The following is a 24,477-nucleotide window of genomic DNA, read 5'->3' on the forward strand; positions in this document are numbered from 1 at the left end:
ACAGTTACTAACAGAGATCTGGAGGCATGTTGAAATTTCTGCCCACAGCTTCTGGAGATAATAAACAAACAAGTCAATTTTCTGAACTGTTTCGTGAAGTCTGAAAGGCACATTTTCAATTTCTGTGGGCCATATTCTTTGTAGCTTTTGAGGATGATGCAAGCAATGCTGTCACAGTCACAGGAGATCATTCATCGTATTGTTGCTATTTTTGCTTTATTTATCAGCATGTGATCTATTTCTGGAAAAGGTGAAGGGGGAAGAGGGGAATGTTGGTATCCAAAGTGTGTGCCTGTTGCCAATAACTATCCAGTAGGTGAAACACAACATTCGTATCAAACTGGAGGCCATAACAAGTGTTTTCTTCAAAAAGTTAGTGTGCGTGCGTGCGTGTGTGTGTGTGTGTGTGTGTGTGTGTGTGTGTGTGTGAGAGATCAAGTGCCCGCAATCATGCCAAAGATTGCTTTGCAACCAATGATGGACACAAGACGAGCATCATTTACAAAAATGTTATATATGTAATGAATGTAACAACAAAAAAAGTCAATTTTTGATAACATAATGTTGTTCTTCTTCTTCAGTATCACTACAGCCCTTGGTGAGCCTTAGCTTCTTCAAAGATTTTCCTTCACATTTCTCACTTGTTTGCTGCTCTTTTCCACCCCTGGACTCCCATACCGGTTAGATCCAGTATTACATCGTCTCTAGGTCTCCCTTTTCACCTAGCTGAATGGATCACACCTTTCATCATTTTGTTTGGAATTCTATCCTTTGCCATTCTCTCCATGTGTTATAGCCATCATGTTTGCCATGATTTTACAAATTTTATTATGATCCTACCTTGGAATAACACTTGTAATTCGGCATTGTAGTGTATTCTCCAACCTTCTTCCTCCCTTATTTGATCATAGATTTTGCATAGTATTTTCTGCTCAAATCTTCTTAGTGCATTTTTGTCATGTTCTGTCAATGTCCATACCTCTGATCCATATGTGATTATTGAGTGGACTAGTGAGTTATATATTAGCAGTTTTGTTTTTCTTGTAACAAAGCTATTTTTGAAAAGCTGCATATTTGCAAAGTAAGCCATGTTTCCTACTTGTATTCTTTCCCTTATAGCTTTACCAATACTGTTATCATTTATTATTAGGGCTCCCAAGTAGGTAAAAGAGGACACTCCTTTGAAGAATTTCCCATTGATGTTTTAAGTCTTTATGGCTTCTTCTGGTGTCAGATTGTGACATTACCATGTATTTTGTTTTGTTTTCATTTACTGTGAGGCCAATTTTTAAGGCTTCTGTGTCTATTTCCTGGTATGTTTCTTGGATTGTACTGATATTTCTTCCTACTATAGCAGTGTCAGCTGGCCGGGGTGGCCGAGCGGTTCTAGGCGCTACAGTCTGTAACCGCGCGACCGCTACGGTCGCAGGTTCGAATCCTGCCTCGGGCATGGCTGTGTGTGATGTCCTTAGGTTAGTTAGGTTTAAGTAGTTGTAAGTTCTAGGGAACTGATGACCTCAGAAGTTAAGTCCCATAGTGCTCACAGCCATTTGAACCATAGCAATGTCATCAGTGTATGCACATATCTGGCTAGTTTTCATAAATATGTTCCCTCTTTTGTTGATTTTATTTACTAAAATATTCAGGGCTATATTGAATAGGACAGTGGATAGACTATCACCTTGCTTCATGCCTTTATTAAAATCAAAGCTTTCACGTGTTCTGCTAAGGACCTTTACTTTTGCTCTTGTCTCTGTCATTGTCATTCTGGTTAGTCTTATTAGTTTAGCATTATACCAACTTCTTCCAGTACTCTGTATAGTTCTTGCTGGTTTATGCTGTCAAAGGCTTCTTTGAAGGTGATGGATAGGAAATGCAGATCTCTATCAGAAGAGAGATAATTCATCATATTGTTGCTATTATTGCCTTATTTATCAGCATGTGATCTATTTCTGGAAAATGGAGGGCGGCGTGTGGGAGAGAATGTGTGTGTGTCTGCTGCCAGTAACTATCTAGCAGGTGAAATACAACATTCTTATCAAAGTGGAGGCCATAACAAGTGGTGTTTTTTTTTTTTGTTTTTTTTTCCATAAAGTTAGGGCAAGTGTGTGAGTGATGCCAAAGATTGCATTGCAACCAATGATGGTCACATGGTGACCATCATTTACAAAAAAGTTCCATATGTAATGAATGTAACAATGAAGATAGTCAATTTCTGACAATAGAATGTAATTGGAGAGTGTGACATCCCTTCCCTCCTTCTTCACTCGCCGGGAGGAGACCCGACTCGTAACGATGTTCGTCTCCGTCGGTATGACGTGGAACAGCACCCGTAACTCTCGTAAGAACACAACTCCTCATGTGGTTTAGAAATATTCTGTTATCTGCCCACAACAATCTTCTCAGCTTGTGCGAACTGGTAAACTGCAATCGTTTATTTTTATTTTTATGCTCGGTCAGTTCCGCGATGAAATAAAATCTTGATTCTTGATTTCATCATTATGGTCGTTTTTCACATCATACTTAGCGAGGATGAAATTTTGCTGTCTACTATTCTGTTGCTATGTCAAGTTATTAACAATGGACCGATGTAACTCCAGAGACAACTTATGTTGGAGTAAATGGATTTTTAATACACCGTGATACTTGTTTAAACTAATCACTTTTAACTGTCCATTAGTCATATACTCACTTACTCAATTAAAGTGTTTAAAGAGTCAATCAACTTGCATTAATATACGTTGTATTGTCCATATAATGAGTTAGGCGACACGTAAGATTTGTCTTTTGACTCAGATTTTATTGTTCTTTCTGTACTTAATTGTTTGTCCCTACAACACACACACACCGATATATCATTCAAGATTAACTTCTATTCAGTTCAGTAATTGTGACGCTGATGACAAGTTTTGACTAATAGGCGTACAAGTCTTTCTTCGTTTCTTCATTTTATTGTGTCCTATTCACGACTATGAATTGTTTTTCTGTGTTGATCCATTGCTCTCAAGGTTTGTAACTGTTCATCAGTACGAAGGCTGAGTCCGATAAACCAATATCACTCAGTTTTCGTCTTACTATACCGTCGCATTGAGAACAGTAAAGATTAAGTTTCATCAGTCGAATGACTGAGCAATACTTTAGTCTCTACCTCACGAATTATCAAACTTCCAAAACTGAAACAATCTAATGGCGTTTGGCTCGTCCAGACAACTATTGCAAAAGTACTCTAGAGTGACTCGAGAGCAACTAACTAACTAAACATTTCCATATCCGAGTTGCATTGTAGTCGCATTGAATTTCCTTTTCGATGCGGCTACAACTCTCTTCCATGGTAAATTTATCTCGAGTGAATTACTTCCTTGGATTTAACGTTCGTTCATATGATTTTGAATTTATTCTATGTGTTTGATAAAGAATCTATGATAATCCTTTCCTTTTATCTTCCCTTTTTGTATGCTATTTTCAGTATTTGAATGATATAGGTGTTAATCAAAATATTAACAGTGTAGATTTTATCGTCAATAGTTGCCATCACTGTCAAGATGACTCAATTCCCTACTTTAAGTTTCCACAAAGTTTGTTAATTGGGGTTTTCTGTCCTTGGGGTGTTACAAGAGACAAAAAATTTACTCACCAAGTGGCATCAGCAGAACACCACACACAGAAAAAGGTTTAAATTATGCAAGCTTTCAGAGCCAGTGGCTCCTTCTTCCGACAGAAGAGTTGAAGGGGAAGGAAGAGGGGTGAAGGAAAAGGACTGTAGAGGTTTAGGAAAAGGTGTATGGTTTGGAAGTCACCCTGAACTGCACGTCAGGGGAGACTTAACGGATGGGATGAGAAGGAAAGACTGATTGTCAGGGACTACGCCGGATGAGATTTGAAAACTGAAGAATTTAAAGGTGGAAGACAGGGTAATAGGCAAGACAGAGATTACTGCTAAAACATTGTACATGAGTTAATAAGAGTGAGAAGGTATGTGCATTGCATGTAACAGACTTGGGAGGGCGGGATGGTGAAGACACACCCTCTGCCTATGCCCATTCATCCAGACTGTAGCTAGATGGAAGTCATGCCGATGTAAAAGTCCGACTTACTAAAATCATGCCCTGAAACGAGATCCATTCTATCTGAGGTTTTGCCCACCATACCTAGAATAGCTTTTCATCACCCACCCAATCTCTGCAATATTCTTGTCAGACCCTATGCTCCTTCTGCACCCATCTCCCCACACCATGGCTTCTACCCATGTGACTAACCCCACTGCAAGACTTGGCCTATGCACCCTCCTACCAGCCCTGCAAGTGGCAAAACATGTACTATCAAAGGGAGAGCCACCTGTGAAACAACACATATCATATACCAGCTGTTATGCAAACACTGTTCGGCCTTTTACATCGGCATGACTACCACACAGTTATCAGTCAGGTGAATAGTCATATTCAGAGGGTGTAGATCGAAAACAGACAATATCCTGTTGCAGAGAATACTCTGCAACATAACAGTCGTGACCTTGGTGCCTATTTTACCACATGCAATATCTGGATTCTTCCCCCAGACACCAGTTTCTCAGAACTCCACATGTGGGAACTAGTGCTACAGTGTGTCCGTGGTTTTTGCCACATACCTGGCCTTAATTTATGTTAATTCCTCACATCTCAGCATTTCTTCACAGTAGCTACTCATTTCTTCACTCTTATTTTATAAATTTTCTGACCTGCCTATTTTTTGCCATCGCCCTCCCAATTCTGTTAAATACAATGCACTTAGCTGTTCACTCTTATTAACTCATGCACAATATTTTGTAGTAATCTCTGGCCTGCATATTACCATTGTCTTCGTTTAAGCTCTATAGTTTTCAAATCTCATCTGATGGACTCCCCAACAATCAGTCTTTCCTTCTCATCTGTCTGGTAAGTCTCCCCCGACTTGGGGTTCTGGGTGACTTTTCTGAACTGTACCACTTTTTCTAAGCCTCTCCAGTCCTCTTCCTTATCCCCTCTTCCTTCTCCTTGACTTCTTCTCCTGGAAAAAGGAGCCACTGGCTCCAAAAGCTTGCATAAGTTTAACCTTTTCCTGTGTGTGTGTGTGTGTTCTTCTGATGCTGCTTGGTGAGTATATTTTTTATCTATCTATTTACATTATATGTAATGAATAGTATGAAGTGTTCCTTCAAACAATAGACATTAATAAAATGTAGTTCTAATTGTTTATGTTTAAATATAATGTAGGTGAATTGTAGTATTTACTACTCAGCTTTAGCATGGAGTAGAAAGAAGTGACACATAAAGGAAAAATTAAGTTAAGTACAAAAATCTTTGACCACCCACGCACAGAAGGGCCAAGTTACTATAATTTTGTGGCAACTTCTCCAGCTTCACAGAAGAATTCATCAATAAGTATTATAATATATAAGAATATGTGTGTTGTTCTAAAAACAGAATATCATTCACTGATGATGTGAGTTGGTAGACATGGAATGTCTGGAGAGATTTTGAATCTGAAACTTATTGACACCACTTTCAACATAGTGATACTCATGGTGTGTTAACAGTAGGCGAGTAACTAATTAACCTACTAACAGACCCGACCCAGTTGTATTGATGACTTTTACAGACTAATTGCTGAATAGTCTGGCATTCTGCAGTAATACAAACTGTGTCAGTTTATAGTCTGATTTAAGTTACTATCTGTCATTTAAAATCCAGAGTTGCAACAGTGTCACACCAAGTATTGTCTGCCATGGTGATAGAAAATTGCTTCTTAATTTTAATTAGAGGAGGAGTTTTGTCTTTTCTGCAATTTTCATGTCCAGTGAAGTTCCTACTTTCAAACTGGCAGTCCCAGTGCTTCTTGAAGTGGTAGTAGCAACAAAGTGGTATTACATGCCATTACTGCAGTTATCACTAATCAGAATTCAAAGATTCAGTAGAGTTGCATTGGAATCTTGCTAAGGGTATGCCCCTGTGGAAAGCAAATTGTCTATATGTTTGTACATATCTGAAATACTGAGCAGGAAAGAAAGGGAGCTGCATTTATACATGACATAATTATTTTTCATAATTTAATATTTGGATTTTGTCTCACAGGAGAAGTCAAACCAGTACTTTTTCGACATGGATGCGCCAGAAGATCATGGCAGCCGCAAGAGAAAGTCAAGAGGTAGTGATGGGGGACCAGAACGAAAACAACCTCCTGTCTTTGATCAAGGTATGTTGTTAATTGTGGTGGTAGTTTAGGGCAGTAGTTTGTGAAACTATGACAAATAAATTCTATGATTACACACTCATGTTATTACAGGTACTTGCTGGTTTTGCTTAGCCAGTCCAGAAGTTGAGAAACATCTTGTGATTAGTATTGGCACAGAGGTAATCAAGCCCTAACCATAGTTATTGTTTGTACACAGTTAGTTTTAATAGAGTTTAGTGCAGTGTGTTGATGTTAATTCTTTTCAGGCTTATCTGGCATTGGCCAAAGGAGGTCTTGTTGCTGATCACCTGTTGATTCTTCCAATTGGCCATCATCAGTCTCTTGCAAGCTTGCCGGAATCTGTGGCAAAGGAAATTAAGAAGTATCCTTTTCATCATCACATTCCTCTTGTTGTGAACAATGTTAATTTTCTAATAAATGTGTAACGTATCTCACTGAATTAGTAATACCGTATTTTATGGCCTATAAGACACACTTTTTTTTATTGCAAAAATTGTTTCCAGAATTCATTTGTGCGTTATACTTGAAATAATGTAAAAATTTCCAATGTTTGATTTAAAACTCCCACCATTCTTAAAAACGGCCATATATTCAATGCTCTCTCTCTCTCTCTCTCTCTCTCTCTCTCTCTCTCTCTCTCTCTCTCTCTCTCTCTCTGCCAATGTTGGATTCAACTGGCAACAGCAGTGCACTGATGAGAAAAACATGAGTTGTGAGGATTCACAAGCTCTGTAACACTGTTTCCCCCCCAACCTGCCATCACAAAACCAGAACACTATGTAGCCTATGGTGCGTTATTGTAGAGTACAGTGTCAGTGAACTTGAATTGAAAGTGATTTGTGTTATTGGTAACAATGCAATATTTTTGTTAATAGCTAGTTTTGCAATGGAAAAAAATTAAAGGTATTCAAATGCAGGCTATAAATTGAAAGTAATAGCATATGCGGAAGAGCACGTAAACAGCAGCTGAGCAGCATTTTGGCCCTCCACCAACAGAAAAAAAAATCATTCACAATTGGTGGGCTAGTAAAGAAGAACTGAAAAAAATGAGGAAGACTAAATGTGCAAATAGAGGACTGAATGCAAGATGGCCATAACTAGGTGGTGACCTACTGAAATGGATTCACGGACACTGTCAAAATGGTGCGGAAATTAATACAAAAATGATTCAAATTCATGCTTGTAAGCTAGTGCTACAGTTGGAACTTAACACACCTTTATGAAGCGTCTTGGCCTTAGCATGTGAACCAAAACCAAAATATCTCAGAAAATGCCACAAGATTATGAAGAGAGAATTTTTTTTTCTGTATTGCTTTATTATTCAGCATCAAAAGAAAACTGTTATGGAACTAAGCCAAATAGCGAATATGGGCGATACTTCTCTGACATTTGATGTGCCGAGTAACAGAATTGTTGCCATGAAAGGTGCTAAAAGTCAACTATAAACACAAGTGGACATGAAAAAATGCACTGCATTGTTGTCAGTTCATGTTGTGCTGACAGTACTAAATGTAATCCAATGATCATTTTTGTGCAGTCCTAAAGCATCAACTGCACACCGAACAGTGCAGCTATGCGAAACAGCATCAAGAAGGCATTGAGATGTGTGCCAGAGGAAAGAGTGGGTAGTACCACAACTCCAGGAAGACAGAGTTCAGCACCCTCTGTCAACACTGATTTAACCAGCCACCCATTGCTGGTTGGCCCCAATTTGGTTTCAGACTTTGAGAGCATCAGTACTGAGTAGGAAGACTTTGCTTAGCCAGTGTTCTCTGAGTAGAAATAGTGAGTAAAGTACTTGCATGTAGGAGGCACAGAAAGTTAAGTTTCTTTTATTTTTAGAAAAAAAAGTGTCCAATTTATCTTCAAGTGTTATGTACAGATCTATTTGGATTCATGCCAGTGGGCGTAGCAATTTTTCTTCTTCCTTGTTTGTGTCTGTGCTGACTCCCACATTAGATGACACAACAATTTTCAAGAGCAAAACAATGCCAAAACTTTCTGAAATATTGCCAGGGATTGTTGGTCAAGTACGTGACAAGGGTTGGATGGACGAGGCTGGTATGAAATTGTGGATTAACAGAGTGTGGAAGAGTAGGAAAGGTGCTTTATTGAAGAAGAGTTCTCTTCTTGTGCTTGATCAGTTTAGTAGTCATTTGAAAAATTCTGTGAGACAGGGAAATACAGAGCTTGCTGTTATTCCAGGAGAACTGACTTCACAATTACAGCCTCTTGATGTCTTGATAAATAAGCCGTTTAAAGTGTATATGAGAGTGGAATGGAACATATGGGTGATGGATGAAACCCAGCATGAATTCATACCCAAGGGAGCTTTAAAATAACCTAGAACCAAACAAGTGTGTCAGTGGATAAAACAGTCGTGGTCTAGAATGAGAAAAAGCATTTTTGTTAAATCGTTCAGAAAGTGTGGCATAAGTAACATTCTCAATGACAGTGAAGACCATGTTATAGATGAAGAGAACAACGATGATGATGAAGAGGAGGAGGAGGAGGAGGAGGAGGAAGAAGAAGAAGAAGAAAGTAGTTCAGATTACATTTTTTCAGGGATTTTAAAGATCAGTTTGATTTTATAAACAAAGAAGTCTTTTATAATCTGGATTCCCCATCTAATAATAAAAATAGTAAAATTATTTTTAAAAAATCGTAGAAATACGGTGCATCTTCGAGTCCATAGCGTCTTATAGTCTGTAAAATACAGTATACTTATTTCTTCTAAATTAATCTAATGGGCTTTATGTGGCATGAACTTGTTCCCAGTAATAAAGAAATTTACATTCTGTGGTATAAACACAAGAAGGAAAAAAATCAGTTCTTACCAGATATAAAAGATGTGGGATAGTTAATAGAAAAATTTGTTTAAATGTCATACTTTCTAATAATTATGTAATATAATTATTATTTTTGTTGTTTTTACTATTATTGTTCATGTATTAATCGGCAAAGCGACCAGATGACAGTACTATGTGATTACACCAAGAAGCAGAGAAAGCAGTAGAATACATTCCACTTCCCTTACATGTGGAGTACTATTACACGCTATAGGTCTGCACACACCTTTGAATGAAGTTTCCATTTAGAAGAAGAACAGAAACAGTATGTATAATATGGCTCACCTTCGCTGCTCACAGTACTTTGCTGGCAGTATTTGTAAAAATATCTTCCCCATTGATGTTGCTATTTTACACAGCTGTGTCTGTTGATTTGCTGCCAGCTGTTTCAGTCACAGATGAGAATGCTGACTCTTTGTTCAAATCTATACCAACTTATTTTATTACATTTTTCAGTCTCCACATCTCACCCACTGTCTGTCCTCCAGTAGTCATCACACACTTTTGCTGTGGTACACAGCATTTCTAGTCTTCTAATGGCTCAACAGTAAAAGCTAATGTCACAGCAATAAAAGCAAATTTACCATATGGTCTAGTGGTTAGCATTTCTGGTTAGTAATGGTGAGGTCCTAGGTGTGATTTTCAATGACACTTTAACTTCTTCTGTGGTGGATAGTCTGGAAGGAGGTCCACCAGCCTCGTGTGGTGATAGGAGGTGCATTGTGTTGGGAATGGCAAGGTGCTAGATCACAATAACAATAAATATTCAGTTTAATAAACTGTAGTTAATTTATTCAAACAACCACACAATTTGTAACTGAAAAGTGCCAGTGGAGGGCAACCAATATGAACATAAGAAAACAGTTAAGGTCAAAATCCAAAGACACTACACTGAATAGAAGCAAGTATACAGTTAACAAAATTAATCTCAGTTCCAAGAAACCCCCAGAGGCTCAATTTGTAAACTGGACCACAGTGATAGTAACATAGTGGCTTTAACAAATTACAAGGATTATTCAAAATAATTCCTGCAAGAAAACAATCTCTCTTCCACATTAATAAATGCTTCACAATGTATCAGAAAATGTAACTTGAATTTTCTTTGTTGCACAGAGCACTAAGTCAGTTTACTTATATCTTAATGTACTTTAACATCCCCCCAAAAGTGGTATGCATACAATATCTGAAATTGAAATTCCCACTGAAGCAGGCAATGTACATCAAAATAAGTTATCTTTGGCAGAACTGTTAGCAAGTTATACTTCCATTTAGCATGCTCCACCAATGGGATCAAGTAAAAATACGTGGTCCCCACACAGTGAAGAAATACAAAGGCAAAATATTATTACTCAGGCTGCAAGAGATAACTAAACATACTATCAAACAATGTTCGGAGCAGTGTTCCCTCTAGAACAATTTGGGTTATATTTGCATAGTATTCTGAGCCAACTAGTCTAGCAAGTCAAGAGGCATCAAAAGATTATCTCATTTAACTTGTCTCTGTAATAAATTAATCATGTTCTGTATGCATTATTTTGCCAAAAGTAACTTCAGTCAAGTCAGTCACATTGATCCTACAAAGAATACAACATGAACTGCTCCCTTTTCTGCGCAACTAGTATTTATGAGGAAGGCAGAAATTAACTTAACCAAACAATTGCTCTAACTTGACCTACTTAACAGGAATTTTGTTTTCCTTCTTCCTTTTTAAACATGGGTAGAAGGACACCCAACAGTCAACAATGTTCCAAAGATTTCAAACAGCATAAGGTTAATGCTATGCTGGATGGTTGTTGGAAGCTTACAACAACAATCAAGCTCCCTAGGCATGCGACTAAACTAGTGCCGACCAGTGAATAATTTTAAAAGAAAGGTAACATACTCAAATACCTTGATTATGGTTCAAACACAGAATCAGTAATTCTGGGTGAGCAGCATTACATAGAATAGTACAGTTCTAAACCTAAACTGTATGGGATTTGATTTTAAAGAGTGCCAGAATAAACAAGTCATTATGAGTGGATGGTATAACATACTTACAGAAGAAAAAAGTCATGGGACTCCTAATATAATGTCAGACCACCTCTTGCCTGGCGCAGTGCAGGAACTCAATGTGGCATTGACTCAACAAGTCGTCGTAAGTCCACTGCATAAATTTGTGCCATTGCCTCTATAGTAGCCATCCATAATTGCAAAAGTGTTGTCAGTGCGGCATTTTGTGCAGGAAACAACATCTCGGTTACCTCCCATAAATGTTCGATGGGATTCATGTTGGGCAGTCTGGGTGCCCAAATCATTTGCTTGCACTGTCCAGAATGTTCATCAGACCAATTTCAAACACTTGTGGCCTGGTGACATGGCGCATTGTCATCCATAAAAATTCCATGATTGTTTAGGAATATAAAGTCCATGAATGACTGCAAATAGTCTCCCAGATAATTGAACATAACGTTTTCTAGTCAGTGATCGGTCCAGTTGGAACAGAGGATCCAGTCCATTCCACATAAACATAGCCCTCACCATTATGGAGCCACCATCAGCTTGCAGTTGTTAACAACTTCGGTCTGTGGTTCATGGGGTCTGCGCCACATTCAAACCGTACCATCAACTCTTACTAACTAAAATCAGGACCCACGTGACCAGGTCATGGTTTTCCATTTGTCTAGGGTCCAACCAATATAGTCACGACCGAGAAGAGGTGTGGCAGGTGATGTGCTATGAGCAAAGGCACTCATGTCGGTCATCTGCTGCCATAACCCATTAACGCAAAACTTTGGTGCACTGTCCTAATGAATATTTTTGTTGTATGTTCCACATCGATGTCAGCAGTTATTTCACACAGTGTTGCTTGTCTCTTAGTACAGACAACATTACTCAAATGCTACTGCTCTTGGTCATTAAGTGCAGGCCGTCAGCCACTGCGTTGTATGCGGTGAGAGGTAATGCCTGAAATTTGGTGTTCTTGGCACACTCTCAACACTGTGGATCTTGAAATACTGAATTCTGTAACGATTTCCAAAATGGAATGTCCCATGTGCCTAACACCAACTACCATTCCATGTTCAAAGTTTGTTAATTCGCATCATGCGACCATAATCACATCAGAAACCTGTTAACATGGATTACCTGAGTACAAATGACAGCTCCACCAATGCACTGCCCTTCTCTGTGTGTACTCGATAATATCGTCATCTGTATATGTGCATATTGCTGTCCCATGACTTTTGTCACCTCAGTGTATATTAGATTTCTTTTTATGAAAAAGTGAAGAAGTGTAATTAATGTGACTTCTGGCGTATTAGACAAACCACTGACTCATACACATTACCCTGAGAGTAAATGTTGCAAAATACTGCCAGGCACTTATTAAGTGTGAATTGCAGATGTAGATGACGTGACAGTGTGTGAAGATTATTGTCAAACAAAGTGCCAGGCAACATTTAATTGTTGTGAATGCTTAGTTTTGTTACTTGATCACTTTCTCTCCATGTCTATAATAGGAAAATTCAGACTACAATACAAAAATGGACAAAAACTTTAAAAAAAAAATTGAGAGAGAAATGTCAAACTTATGGTATTAATTAAGGAGGACCAACCTACTCATCTTTCTTCCACTGACAAAATTTTGCAAGAAAATGTTTTTTTTTTCCTGTTGGTGCTGTACCATGCAAACCTAATTCCTGAGCAATTGGTCTGAAATCGTACAAATAATAATAACCTTTCCCCCCCCCCCCCCCCTCGCCCCCCCCCCCCTCGGAGTTTCTGTGCTAGTATGGAAGTCCAGTTCTGTACGACAAAAGCTGTGAAGTTTTTGTTCACAATACTCCAAAACTCAGCATTCTCTGCCTTCATCTGTAATCTGCATACCATTGACTTATCTAACTTTTGTGTGTCAATATTTGCTTGCACCTTCATTTGCCTTTTCTGTCCCGGCAATGTCTCACCTTTCTCATTCTCAGTATAAATAAAATTAATGACATTGACAACCAACTTTTCATGGCTACCCACAAAGGGTAGATTCTGAAATCCTGTTGCGTGATCACATTGCATCCTCAAACTGTGAGGTAACATCATGGTGTACTCTGAAGTGGAATGTGGATGTATGTAGTTCCCACTGCAACTGGGTCACCAGTTCACCTTGCCAAGTAATTTCATATCTCAACAGTTTACTATTATATTTTGAAATAATCTCTAAAATAATACTGTCAAATAAATTGTAAAAACATATTGCACAGTTCTAAATAGAGACTGCATTTTCCTAACTAATTGAAGAATATTGCTAATTGCAGAAGTTCTAGAGCAGAAAACAGTACTTAACTTGAACAGTTTAAGGGTGATGTTCATTGTGGTTCATATTATTATTTATTTATTGCTGCTGATATCCCATCTTCATTACTATTTTGGATAATACTGAATTCTTTTGCAATTCTCACTGGGTAACTTTTTGAAATGAAAAGACTCAACACAGCTATTGATAAATTTTCTTCAGTTATTCATTCCAACTGACAACTGAGCAGAACTGCACTGACTGACAACTGACTTGAATGCACTCACAACCAAACAGTACTGCTCATACAATGAAGGCTTTCACAACTGGATATTTCAGCTGCTGAGAATTCTTTCGAGTTGTATGGCCATGGTCCATGGAACTCTTCTATCCCTAAACAGTACTGCCCTTTGCCATCCTCATGGTTGCAGCTGCTGTCACGTATTTATTATCTTGACAATACATGATACTTACAGTGTTGTTATAATTAATGTTTTGTAATATTTACACTGGATAACACCTTATACAAAATTGTATTTTGTGTGATAGTACACTCAGCAGAAAACAAGAACAATTTTCCATCAATAGTTTCGTAAAATTCATAGTCTTCCAATGTTAAATTTTGGTAAATATGATTTTTAAAAAGTTACTTCAAAAAAATGTAAATTTCTACAAAATAACTTGATAACTTTGATTACTCACATTTATATATGCTCTAACTTTAAAGTCACATTTTTTTTCATGTGACAGGTTACTTTGTACATTATGGTATACTTTACTAAAAAGTGATGGGGGGGGGGGGGGGGGGGGGAACACCAAGTATAGTTTCAGAAAATTCCTAGCTCATAACTTCACACAAAAGATAACTGTGTTCAAATTGAGTTACTACTCTTTTAAATCTGACATTTTTGCGAACAGCTTGGTGTATTTAACATTAGTACCCATATAATCTTCAATTGTTCCAAATAATGTTAGGTAATAAATAATAAATGTGAAATATAGTCATAATATAACGCAGTGCTCAATACAATGTATCAAGTAAGACACTAAAAACTATGTATTGTGCACTCCTACATGTAACCCAAGGTTGTTACATTACAGTGGTTAGAGGCGACTTTCTCTTTTCATACTCAGGACTGTGTAGATGTCTGCCATTTCTTATCCAAACCTCCCTCCAGGAACAGTGCTTCTTACATCGCATTGGTGATGCCTTGTCTGTTTGCTATGTTCAGGAGAATGGGGTCCCCCAAGACAGTGTACTCTGTGTCACGTTGTTAGCAGTCTCTATCAGTGGTGTCTCCTCCGTAGTCAGGAGCTCCATGTTTGTAGATGACTCTGCAATCTTCTAATCTTTCTCCAATGTTACGACAACAATCAGACAGCTACAGCTGGCCACCAGGAAGCGACAAGTATGTGCGCCAATTTTAACCATGCTTGCCGAAGTTTTAACCAACCAGAGCTCACAATGGGGGCAATATTTTACATTTTAAGGACAGTGTGCCCTTTTTGGGTGTACTATTGAATCAGAATTAACCATTGTCCCACACCTGAAAAACCTGTGACCAAAGAGCTTCAAATTGTTGAATATTTTGAAATGCCTTAATGGAAAAGTGTGGAGGACTGGCAGTACCACCTCCTGCAGTATTATAAAGCATTTGTCAGACCACGGTTAGATTACAGCAATGTGGCTTATGGATCAGCCCATATTTCCTATCTCAAGATGCTGGAGGCTGTCTACCACAAGGCATTTGGATATAGAATACAGCTTTTTGGGCCTGCCCTTTTCAAAATCTCTGGCAGAGGCTGGTAAACTACCACTCTGTATTTGGTGGCACCTCCTTCTGGCTCAACAGGGCCTGAAAATCTTTGCATACCATCAGTCATTGGCATTCAATGCAATGGTCCAACCCAACTTTGAGCAGCTGTTCAGCAATCAGCTACAAGCAACCAAGCCATTTGGGTCATGTGCTACTGACGGTTTCAAGGATCTGGATATATGAGACCTCCGAATGCACAGCCAGGGATAGATCAAATTGCTGCCTTGGCATTTTCAAAGGCCAGAAGTGATTTTAAGCTTGACACAGTACAAGAAAAGTTATACTCCAGATTATGTTTTTACAACTCTGTATCCTTTCAATTTAAGTATGAACCACAGCTTTATCGTTGTTTATACAGATGGCTCCCAGAAGACAATGGCTTTGGTCATTCAGCTGTTTTTCCTGGTTGGGTGTTTAGAACAATTTACAAATTATGATGCAGAGTTACATAGCATTATGAAACCATAGGAGTGGATTCACAGGCATCACAGTACAAGGTTCTTGTTTTGGTTGGCAGGAGAGCCAACACCGTGTTACTAGAGGAAACCGAAAGCCACGCGTTTTAGCTCACGCAGGCTGGCATGAGGTCTAGAACAGGACAAGGAAATTAGAATTTAGAAAAATGGACGTAGCTAGTGGAATACTTAACTTTAATCCATTAATGAAGAACGTCGGTCGTGACGGTACATGAATCAATATCAATAGTAACTGATAATGGCGCCTTGCTAGGTCGTAGCAAATGATGTACCTGAAGGCTCTGCTAAACTATCGTCTCGGCAAATGAGAGCGTTTTTTGTCAGTGAACCATCGCTAGCAAAGTCGGTTGTACAACTGGGGCGAGTGCTAGGAAGTCTCTCTAGACCTGCCGTGTGGCGGCGCTCGGTCTGCAATCACTGATAGTGGCAACACGCGGATCCGACGTATACTAATGGACTGCGGCCGATTTAAAGGCTACCACCTAGCAAGTGTGGTGTCTGGCAGTGACACAACATTCCTCCCCCGCAAATCGGCATACGGTTGTGGCATAAGACTTCCGCCCACCGTGGGGAGGACCCCATGGTGATGTATGCGACGAGGTGGGGAGCCTAACAACAGGCAAGGCTGTGCCACCCGCACCCTGCCATTCGGACCGCGGGGAGCTAGGAAACGGCGGAAAACCTGCCCCAGGGTGCACGCCAACATGCGGTGTATGCGCCCGCAGAGAGACAGGAGGGGCCGAAGGGTCGACCTCCATCGGGTTGGGGCACCCGACGGGCGAAGACGACAGATGGTCCGGAGCGGGCAAGAGTTCCATTGCGGAGGACAACTGGTCATGTGAAGCGATCGGCAGCGTGTGACCTAGGGAGGCACCCGGCGGTTGCAGCGACGTGTCCACTGCGGATGTCGCCGGCGGGAGAACAGGCGGCGGCAGCGCGTCGCCATGGGGCAGCATGGGGCAAAATGGAAGGCATCATCTGTAACAGACCGGACGCGATCGTCGCTGAAAGCAGACGGCGAGCGGCAGATCCCACAGATCCCATGCGATGACAGAGGCGCAGCTGGTTGAGATGCCGGCGCACCTCACCAGAGGCCCCCAAAACCAGATACATAGCGCATCCGAGGCAGCGAAGAATGCGCCCTTCGAGCCAACGCCGTGAACCTCGATAGTGGCGATAGTAGACAACGTCGCCTGGGGCAAAAGCAGGTGTGTGCTGCTGCACAGGAACCTGATGCGGCGGATGTAGCAAAGACATCAAGGTTCGATGAGGGCGACCGTGGAGCAACTCAGCCGGCGAGCGAACATCTCAGGGCGGAGAGCGATATGAGGACAAAAAGAGCAATAACGCATCCTCCCGAGAATGCGATTCTTTTAACTTCAACATCTGTGACTTGAAAGTCCTGACCAATCGTTCAGCGGCACCGTTTGACTGTGGCGAAAACGGCGCGGACGTCATGTTGAATACCATTGGCCGTGCAGAATGACTGAAATTCTGCGGACATGAATTGGGGGCCATTGTCGGAAACAATAGTCTGTGGAAGACCTTCAATGCAAAAGATAGCAGATAACGCTTGGATGGTGGCAGATGACGTCGTGGAAGACATCCGGACAACAAAAGGAAAATTACTGAATGAATCTACCACAACCAACCATCGAGCATTCCAGAATGGACCAGCAAAATCGATGTGTAAGCGTTGCCAAGGGGAAGTGGCTTTTGGCCATGCAAAGAATTTCCGCAGTGGGGCTGATTGTTGTTCAGCACACGCCATGCAAGAAGAGCACATATTCGTAATTGCGGCATTGATTCCGAACCAAGTACAGCGCTGATGAGCAAGTTGTTTCATTCTTACTATACCCCAATGTCCTTGGTGGAGAAGCTGTAAGACAGAGGACTGTAACGAACGTGGAACCACGACCCTGGACTGATCATTATCAGAACGCAACAGCAAAACACCACGTCGAACAAAAAGTCTCTCCTTGTGAGCAAAAAATCAGCGAACCAACGGATCCCCGATCCATGACTTTGACAAGGGCCATTGCGTAGCAACAAAATGCATAATGGTAGCAAGGACAGGGTCGGCAGCTGTGGCAGTAGCTACACGACGAAAATCAGTCGGAAACAATTCGACCACTTCATCGGTTGCCGCATCAATGAACATGCAAGCAAGTTCGGAGGAATCAAATGCTCTATCCTCAGCAACAGGCAAACGGGACAACGCATCGGCGTTTCCGTGCTTAGCAGTGGACCGATACAAGATATCGTAGTGGTACTGCGAGAGGAAAATAGACCAGCGAATGAATTTCTGCGCTGTACGTGGAGGTACAGGCTTGGTCGGATGAGAAAGCGATGTCAAAGGTTTGTGGTCTGTGATTATGGTAAAGTGACAACCATACAAGAAATCATGAAACTTTGTAACAGCAAATACAAGAGCCAATGCTGCTTTCTCGATCTGTGAATAATTTCTTTGCGCAGATGAGAGCAATTTGAACGCAAAGGCAATAGGGCGATCGTGCGATCCATCTTTGTGCGCAAGCACAGCATAGATCCCAAAATCCGATGCATCCACCATCAACAAAAGGGGCTTCTGGGGATCGAATGGCGTAAGGCAAGTATTGGAAAGCAACGCCGATTTCAACTGGCGAAAGGCGCGTTTGCATTCCGTCGTCCAGACAAACGGAACACCATTACGGCGTAAGCGATGAAGCGGAACTGAAATGGAAGAGGCTTGCGGCACATATTTATGATAATAGTTGATTTTTCCCAGCACACTCTGTAGCTGCTTCAAATTCTGCGGTGAAGGCAAGTCTTGTATGGCACGGAGGTGCTCGGGACTAGGATGTATGCCTTGGGCATTGAGGACATGTCCCAGGTAGGGCAAGTCACGAGCAAAAAACACACATTTGTCCTTTCGCAAGCAAAGACCATTTTGTCGCAAGACCTGAAATAATATTCTGAGATTGGCCAAATGTTCTTCTTCCATCTTTCCGGAGATCACAATATCGTCCAGATAGTTTGCTGCAGTAGGGACCGATGCACAAACAGTTTGGAGATATTGCTGAAACAATGCAGGGGCGGATGCACACCCGAATAACGGTCGTTTGAACCGATACAAACCAAGATGCATGTTAACCACCAAAACGTGCTGGGATTCTTCGTCCACCGGTATTTGCAAGTACGCATCTGCTAGGTCCAACTTCGTAAAATATTTACCCGGGCACAGTTTGTCAAAAAGATCTTCTAGGCGGGGTAAAGGAAAAGTTGCAATCACTAGTTGTGGATTCACTGTTGCCTTGAAGTCCACACAAAGTCTCAATTTTCCGGAAGGTTTTGGCAAAATTACTAAGGGTGATGCTCAGAGAGAAGCCTGCACACGTTCAATTACACCTTGTGATTCCAACTTGTGTAATGTTTTTGCGACCTCGTCACGCAGTGCGTGGGGAACATTGCGTGCTCTGAAAAATTTCGGTTTCGTGTTGACTTTCAGTTCCAAATGTGCTTTATAGTTCGTAGCGCAACCAAGGCCCAGTGCAAAAATGTCTGCAAATTCTTCACATAGACGAGAAACACTGTCTGAAGGCACAGTCTGGTTCACTGATAGTACCTGATTTACTATAGACAAGTTAAACAACTGAAATGAATCGAAACCAAACAAGTTCACTGCAGAAGAAGAACGAAGGACGTAAAATGACACAAGTTTTGTTTGTCCTTTGTATGTTGCAAGAATGCTGCACTGTCCTAACACAGGGATCTTTTGACCTGAATAGCTAGTTAGTGTAACATTTGCGGCACGCAACGGAGGTGTGCCCAGCAGTTTGTAAGTGTCGTGATTGATCAGTGAAACTGCAGCTCCGGTATCGAGCTGGAATGGTATCACTTTGCCGTTAATGTCCAAGTCTACAAAAAGTTTATTGTTCTGCTGACGACAAGAGCGACTGTCTCGTGCAACGTGAACTAACACTGGTACATAATCACTTGCGACTTGACGAGATTTCCGGCGATGTCGACGCACACTATTTGTGGGACGAACACAGTCACTGTTAAAGAGAATGGCACTGAGCGGAGTGGAATGAACTACATGAATTTCCATGGGCGAAGTTTCACGAGCCTGAGTATCCTTGGTTCGAATTCGGCGCGAAGCAAAGGGCCTGGAATGGATGTGAGTTTCCGATCTGAGCTTTTCCTGGCAAACACTCTGAACATGTCCTTTTTTATTACAGAAAAAGCAAATAGCCTGGCGTGATGGGCAATTCTCACGCGAATGTCTAGTAGCACACCGTGGGCATGATTTTAGCACTGCATTTACTTGCCTGCGCGGCACACGTGGCTGAGAGCCTGGCGGCAGCGGCGCGCCCGGGCGTGAGGGCTGTTTACTGCTCCGTGCAGCTCGCCCGGCGGGCCGGTTAACCTGACACACGGCTGGTGAAGTTTCTAATGATTCCTGAGCAAAGTCAAGTGTGTCCTGCTGATCCAATATGTCCATCACTTGTTGAAGGGAGGGATTGACTAGTTTCAAAATCTGTTCCCTTATACGAACATCAGAAATGTTCTGTGCAATTGCATCATGTACCATAGTATCTGAATAAGGGAGTCCTCATTGACACTCAAAAGCACAATCCCTAGTAAGGCCCTGCAAGGTTGCAACCCACTCCCGATTAGTTTGACCTGCCGTACGTTTTGTACGAAAGAAGGTATACCTTTTTGCAACTACATTGACTGATTCTTTGAAATATGCATCTAATGCAGAATCGTTACCATGAATTCTGTAGGCGGCGAGATGGAATCCAAATTGGCGTGACCACTCCGTCCAGCTTTCCAGTGCAGCATCAAACGGTCGAAAAGTTGGTGCAACAGCGTGTTGTGGCTGCGTTAGCGGTGGAGCGGCGGCTGCCGCATCGTTTTGCATTGCCCGTTGACCCTGGACGAGCTGTCCAAGGGCATCCAGTAAGGCCTGCGTCTGCTGATTCTGTAAGCGATAAAATTCGGACAGTACATCTGGAGATTGTGGCGAAGCCATTACACAAGTAAATCAGGGCATTATCGATAAGAACGCGGAATTGCCTCATCGCCAATGTTTTGGTTGGCAGGAGAGCCAACACCGTGTTACTAGAGGAGGCCGAAAGGCACGCGTTTTAGCTCACGCAGGCTGGCGTGAGGTCTGGAACAGGACAAGGAAGTTAGAATTTAGAAAAACGGACGTAGCTGGTGGAATACTTAACTTTAATCCATTAATGAAGAACGTCGGTCTTGACGGTACATGAATCAATATCAATAGTAACTGATAATGGCGCCTTGCTTGGTCGTAGCAAATGACGTAGCTGAAGGCTATGCTAAACTATCGTCTCGGCAAATGAGAGCGTATTTTGTCAGTGAACCATCGCTAGCAAAGTCGGTTGTACAACTGGGGTGAGTGCTAGGAAGTCTCTCTAGACCTGCCGTGTAGCGGCGCTTGGTCTGCAATCACTGATAGTGGCAACACGCGGGTCCGACGTATACTTACGGACCGCGGCCGATCTAAAGGCTACCACCTAGCAAGTGTGGTGTCTGGCGGTGACACCACAGTTCTCTTCTGTTCTGACTTGCTCAGTGCACTACTAGCAGTCCACCGAATGCGTCCAGTAGACCATTTGATTCAGTCCATGCATGACTTCTTACAGTGGCTCCAACCATGTGGCAATGGGGTGATCTTTTGCTGGGCACTTGGGCACTGCACATCAGGATGCAAGGAAACGAAATAGCTGACAAAGAAGCATTTTGGGATGGTGTTGTATGTCCATGTGCCATCCTCTTGCACACTGTCATGTCATTTCTGACCGACAAATCATGTGTCAGTGGGAAACTGAATTGCTGGGGTTGATGGAAAACGAATTCAAGATGACCACTCAGGCATGGTGGGGTTCATGACAACCTCACTGATAGCAGGAAGTGCTACTCATCAGACTGCACATAGAGCATAGTCCTTTAACAAATGGTTTTATCCTCCAGTAGGAGGATCCATCACTCTGTGAAGTTTGTGGTGTGCCACTTTCGGTTCAGCGTATTTTTGCAGTGTTTTGTGTTATATACTGACATCATGTCAGCTCTCGGTTTGGCTGGAGATCTGCCCACCATCCTCACTGGTGGCACTGATGCCACTGTTACACAAGTTCTGAAATTTCATGAACTGTTGGGCTGGGGAGGAGAGGCAGATTTTAATGCATTATATCATGGTGCCAATGACCATGATGTTGAGTGCCCTGCATCCGCAATCATCATCATCATCATCATCATCATCATCATCATCACATCTTCTTTTCATACTGATAAATTCATTGTGTTTTTTCAGCTCTCCACAGAGATAATACTCATTATTTATTTCATTCAAGTTCATGAAGCAGGGCTCCTCTTCACCACCACCACCACCACCACCTCACCGTCATCATCATACCCATCATCAGCAGCAGCAGCAGCATCAGCATCATTATCTTTTCATACCAATAAATTCATTCAGTGTTTTTCAGCTCTCAACATAGAAAGTACTCATTACTTATTTCATTCAAGTTCATGAAGCAGGATTCCTCTTCTGATTACTCTAAAATTTATATATTATCACCACTAAAATGAAAGACCATGATTTCTAATTTATTATATATTTTATAATTTTTATTCTGTGGGTTCTTTCTTTTCCTAGTACTAGCAAATGTGAATATCTCTTAATGTGCAGAAGTAAATTTTGTTTCAGTAACTACAGATTTAAAAAAATCAAAGATGCTTTTCTTTATTCCTTCTTCATACTGCATTGCATGTTCATTTATTACCTATATAATGTGAACAAAAACAATTAACCTGAAAACTCTTTCGTAATTTGATGTGTTTGCTACATGGGTTCAGCTGTGATTGACGAATATCGGCTACAGTTGAGAGATAAGACAGTATATCAGTTACAGGAATTTCTTTTAACAATAAAAAAATCTAAGTTAGAGTTTGACAATCACTAGAGACACCTCATCAACAATGGACTGTGAATTGTGCATATGTTGCAGTAAAATTGCACTATCCAAAATAGCAGTGCCAAAAGAGTTTATCTGAGACAATTTTGCTATGGCACAATATATACATCAAAATTGGCTGAAGTCATTACATTCACATAAATATGTAAGTTTATGTTCCCTAAAGAAGTTACTACACGTTTCACTCAGTTCTCATACGGGCAAGCATTAATGCATATTCTTTCAGGCACAACTTTTGTTTTATTTCCATGTATCAGTATACAATGTTGAACTAACTGTGTAAACGTATTGCAAGGGTTGTTTGCTCTCCACCAAATATTTATCATAACTTGATACCATTGTATGTTAGGTATTCACGGAATCCCATCTATTCATGAGCACATGTGTTGACTGCCATAAAGAACATGCTTCTTATCATGCAACAACAATGTTTATAAAAATTAACAAAATAAAGAAAAGATAGACTGCTACTCACCATAAAGGTGATGTGCTAAGTTACAGACAGGCACAATGAAAAGACCCACATATAGCTTTCGTTGTCATTTTGTTGTGCCTGTCTGCAACTCGGCATGTCATCTTTATGGTGAGTAGCAATCTACCTTTCCTTTGTATTGTTGATATTCCAACCTTTAGCTTTTATTGTTCGCATAAAAATTAATATTGTCTCAATGATATTGCCAAGAAATGCAGACTTACTTGTATCATTATGTTGGTCAGTGTTGACTAATGGAGTGCCCCTTTTTTAAAACTTTCTTATGTTTCCTTTGTTGAATGATATTTCAGTGAATTAGGTCCACACTATAACTGCAGATTTTCTCAGTTGGATTTGTATTTCATTGTAAGACTTTGATATTGTAAATTGCATTTGTGCTGTGAGCTCAGTTGCCATAGATTGATAGATTTTGTGGAAATCAATGTGGGATAGACATTTGTACGTTGAAACAAAATAATTTGAATATCTGAAGTCTGTTGTTTGATTCTTATTTGAGAATTCATCAACAGGGAGCTTTTTGAGTCAAACAGATTGTGAGTCTGGTGTTAGACCAAGTTAATTTAAAACAAAGATGTAGAAATTTTTTCACAGTTCAATTGCTTAAGTCTGTCATGAATGTCTTTACCTTTTTCATCTACAAAATTCTACATTATAATGTAATTTGTTGTTTTCGTTGCAGCCATTAATGCTCTATTTGTGCCACACATAAGTTTTATAGTTGTTGCCCCAACCATCCAGGAGGCTCAAGATTCGAATTCCCATCCACGCCATCATGATATAAGTTTTCCTTGGTGATTATGGTTGAAAGTGTGTATAATTCCTTCCACAGCCAATTTCCTGCCCCATGTCCGACCAATCCAAGTATGATCTCCATCTCAAATGATCATGCCATCATTGTTACAACAAACCCTTAACATTTGTTCTTTACTATCATTATTGCTTTCATTTTTGAGTTCCTACACCCTTGTCGTCATTGCCATAGTTTACCATTTATATTTTCCCTTTCCTTTCTCTTTCTTACATATATAAATGATAACTATCTGTATCTTTTCTTTCTTTGCTACATCTTCTTCATTACGTCTGTTACTATTGTTTATTATCTCCTCATTTTTTAGCCCTCATTCTCTTTTTGATCTCATCAGCTCCCTGCTCTGCCGATTCTAATTTATCAGATTTCACATTTTATGTGTAGCTTGTTCTTGTGTGTTTTATTTAGTGAGAAAGAGAGAAACCGGTCTTTGAAATGTATCTGGCTGTAAGGACAACTTCCATCAGTTGTATCTCAAAAGCTCACAATTCTTAAGCGTATGCATCGTTGCAGCATAAAATTACAGATTAGCATGGCATCTTTTAAAATATCACTCTTTTTTATGTCTGTG

General features: G+C 40.6%; 1 protein-coding gene across 1 annotated transcript in view; it reads left to right on the plus strand.

The window, feature by feature from the left end:
- Positions 1 to 24,477, plus strand: part of LOC124615830 (CWF19-like protein 1) — a 149,856-nt gene that overhangs the window by 105,957 nt on the left and 19,422 nt on the right. Inside the window, exons 7-9 of the mRNA XM_047143979.1 lie at positions 6,087 to 6,207; positions 6,298 to 6,365; positions 6,453 to 6,568. Of these exons, the coding sequence (XP_046999935.1) occupies positions 6,087 to 6,207; positions 6,298 to 6,365; positions 6,453 to 6,568 (305 nt within the window). The remainder of the gene's footprint in view (positions 1 to 6,086; positions 6,208 to 6,297; positions 6,366 to 6,452; positions 6,569 to 24,477) is intronic.

This window comes from Schistocerca americana, chromosome 5 (genome assembly GCF_021461395.2).
Source record: "Schistocerca americana isolate TAMUIC-IGC-003095 chromosome 5, iqSchAmer2.1, whole genome shotgun sequence".
Taxonomy (NCBI): Eukaryota; Metazoa; Arthropoda; class Insecta; order Orthoptera; family Acrididae; genus Schistocerca; species Schistocerca americana.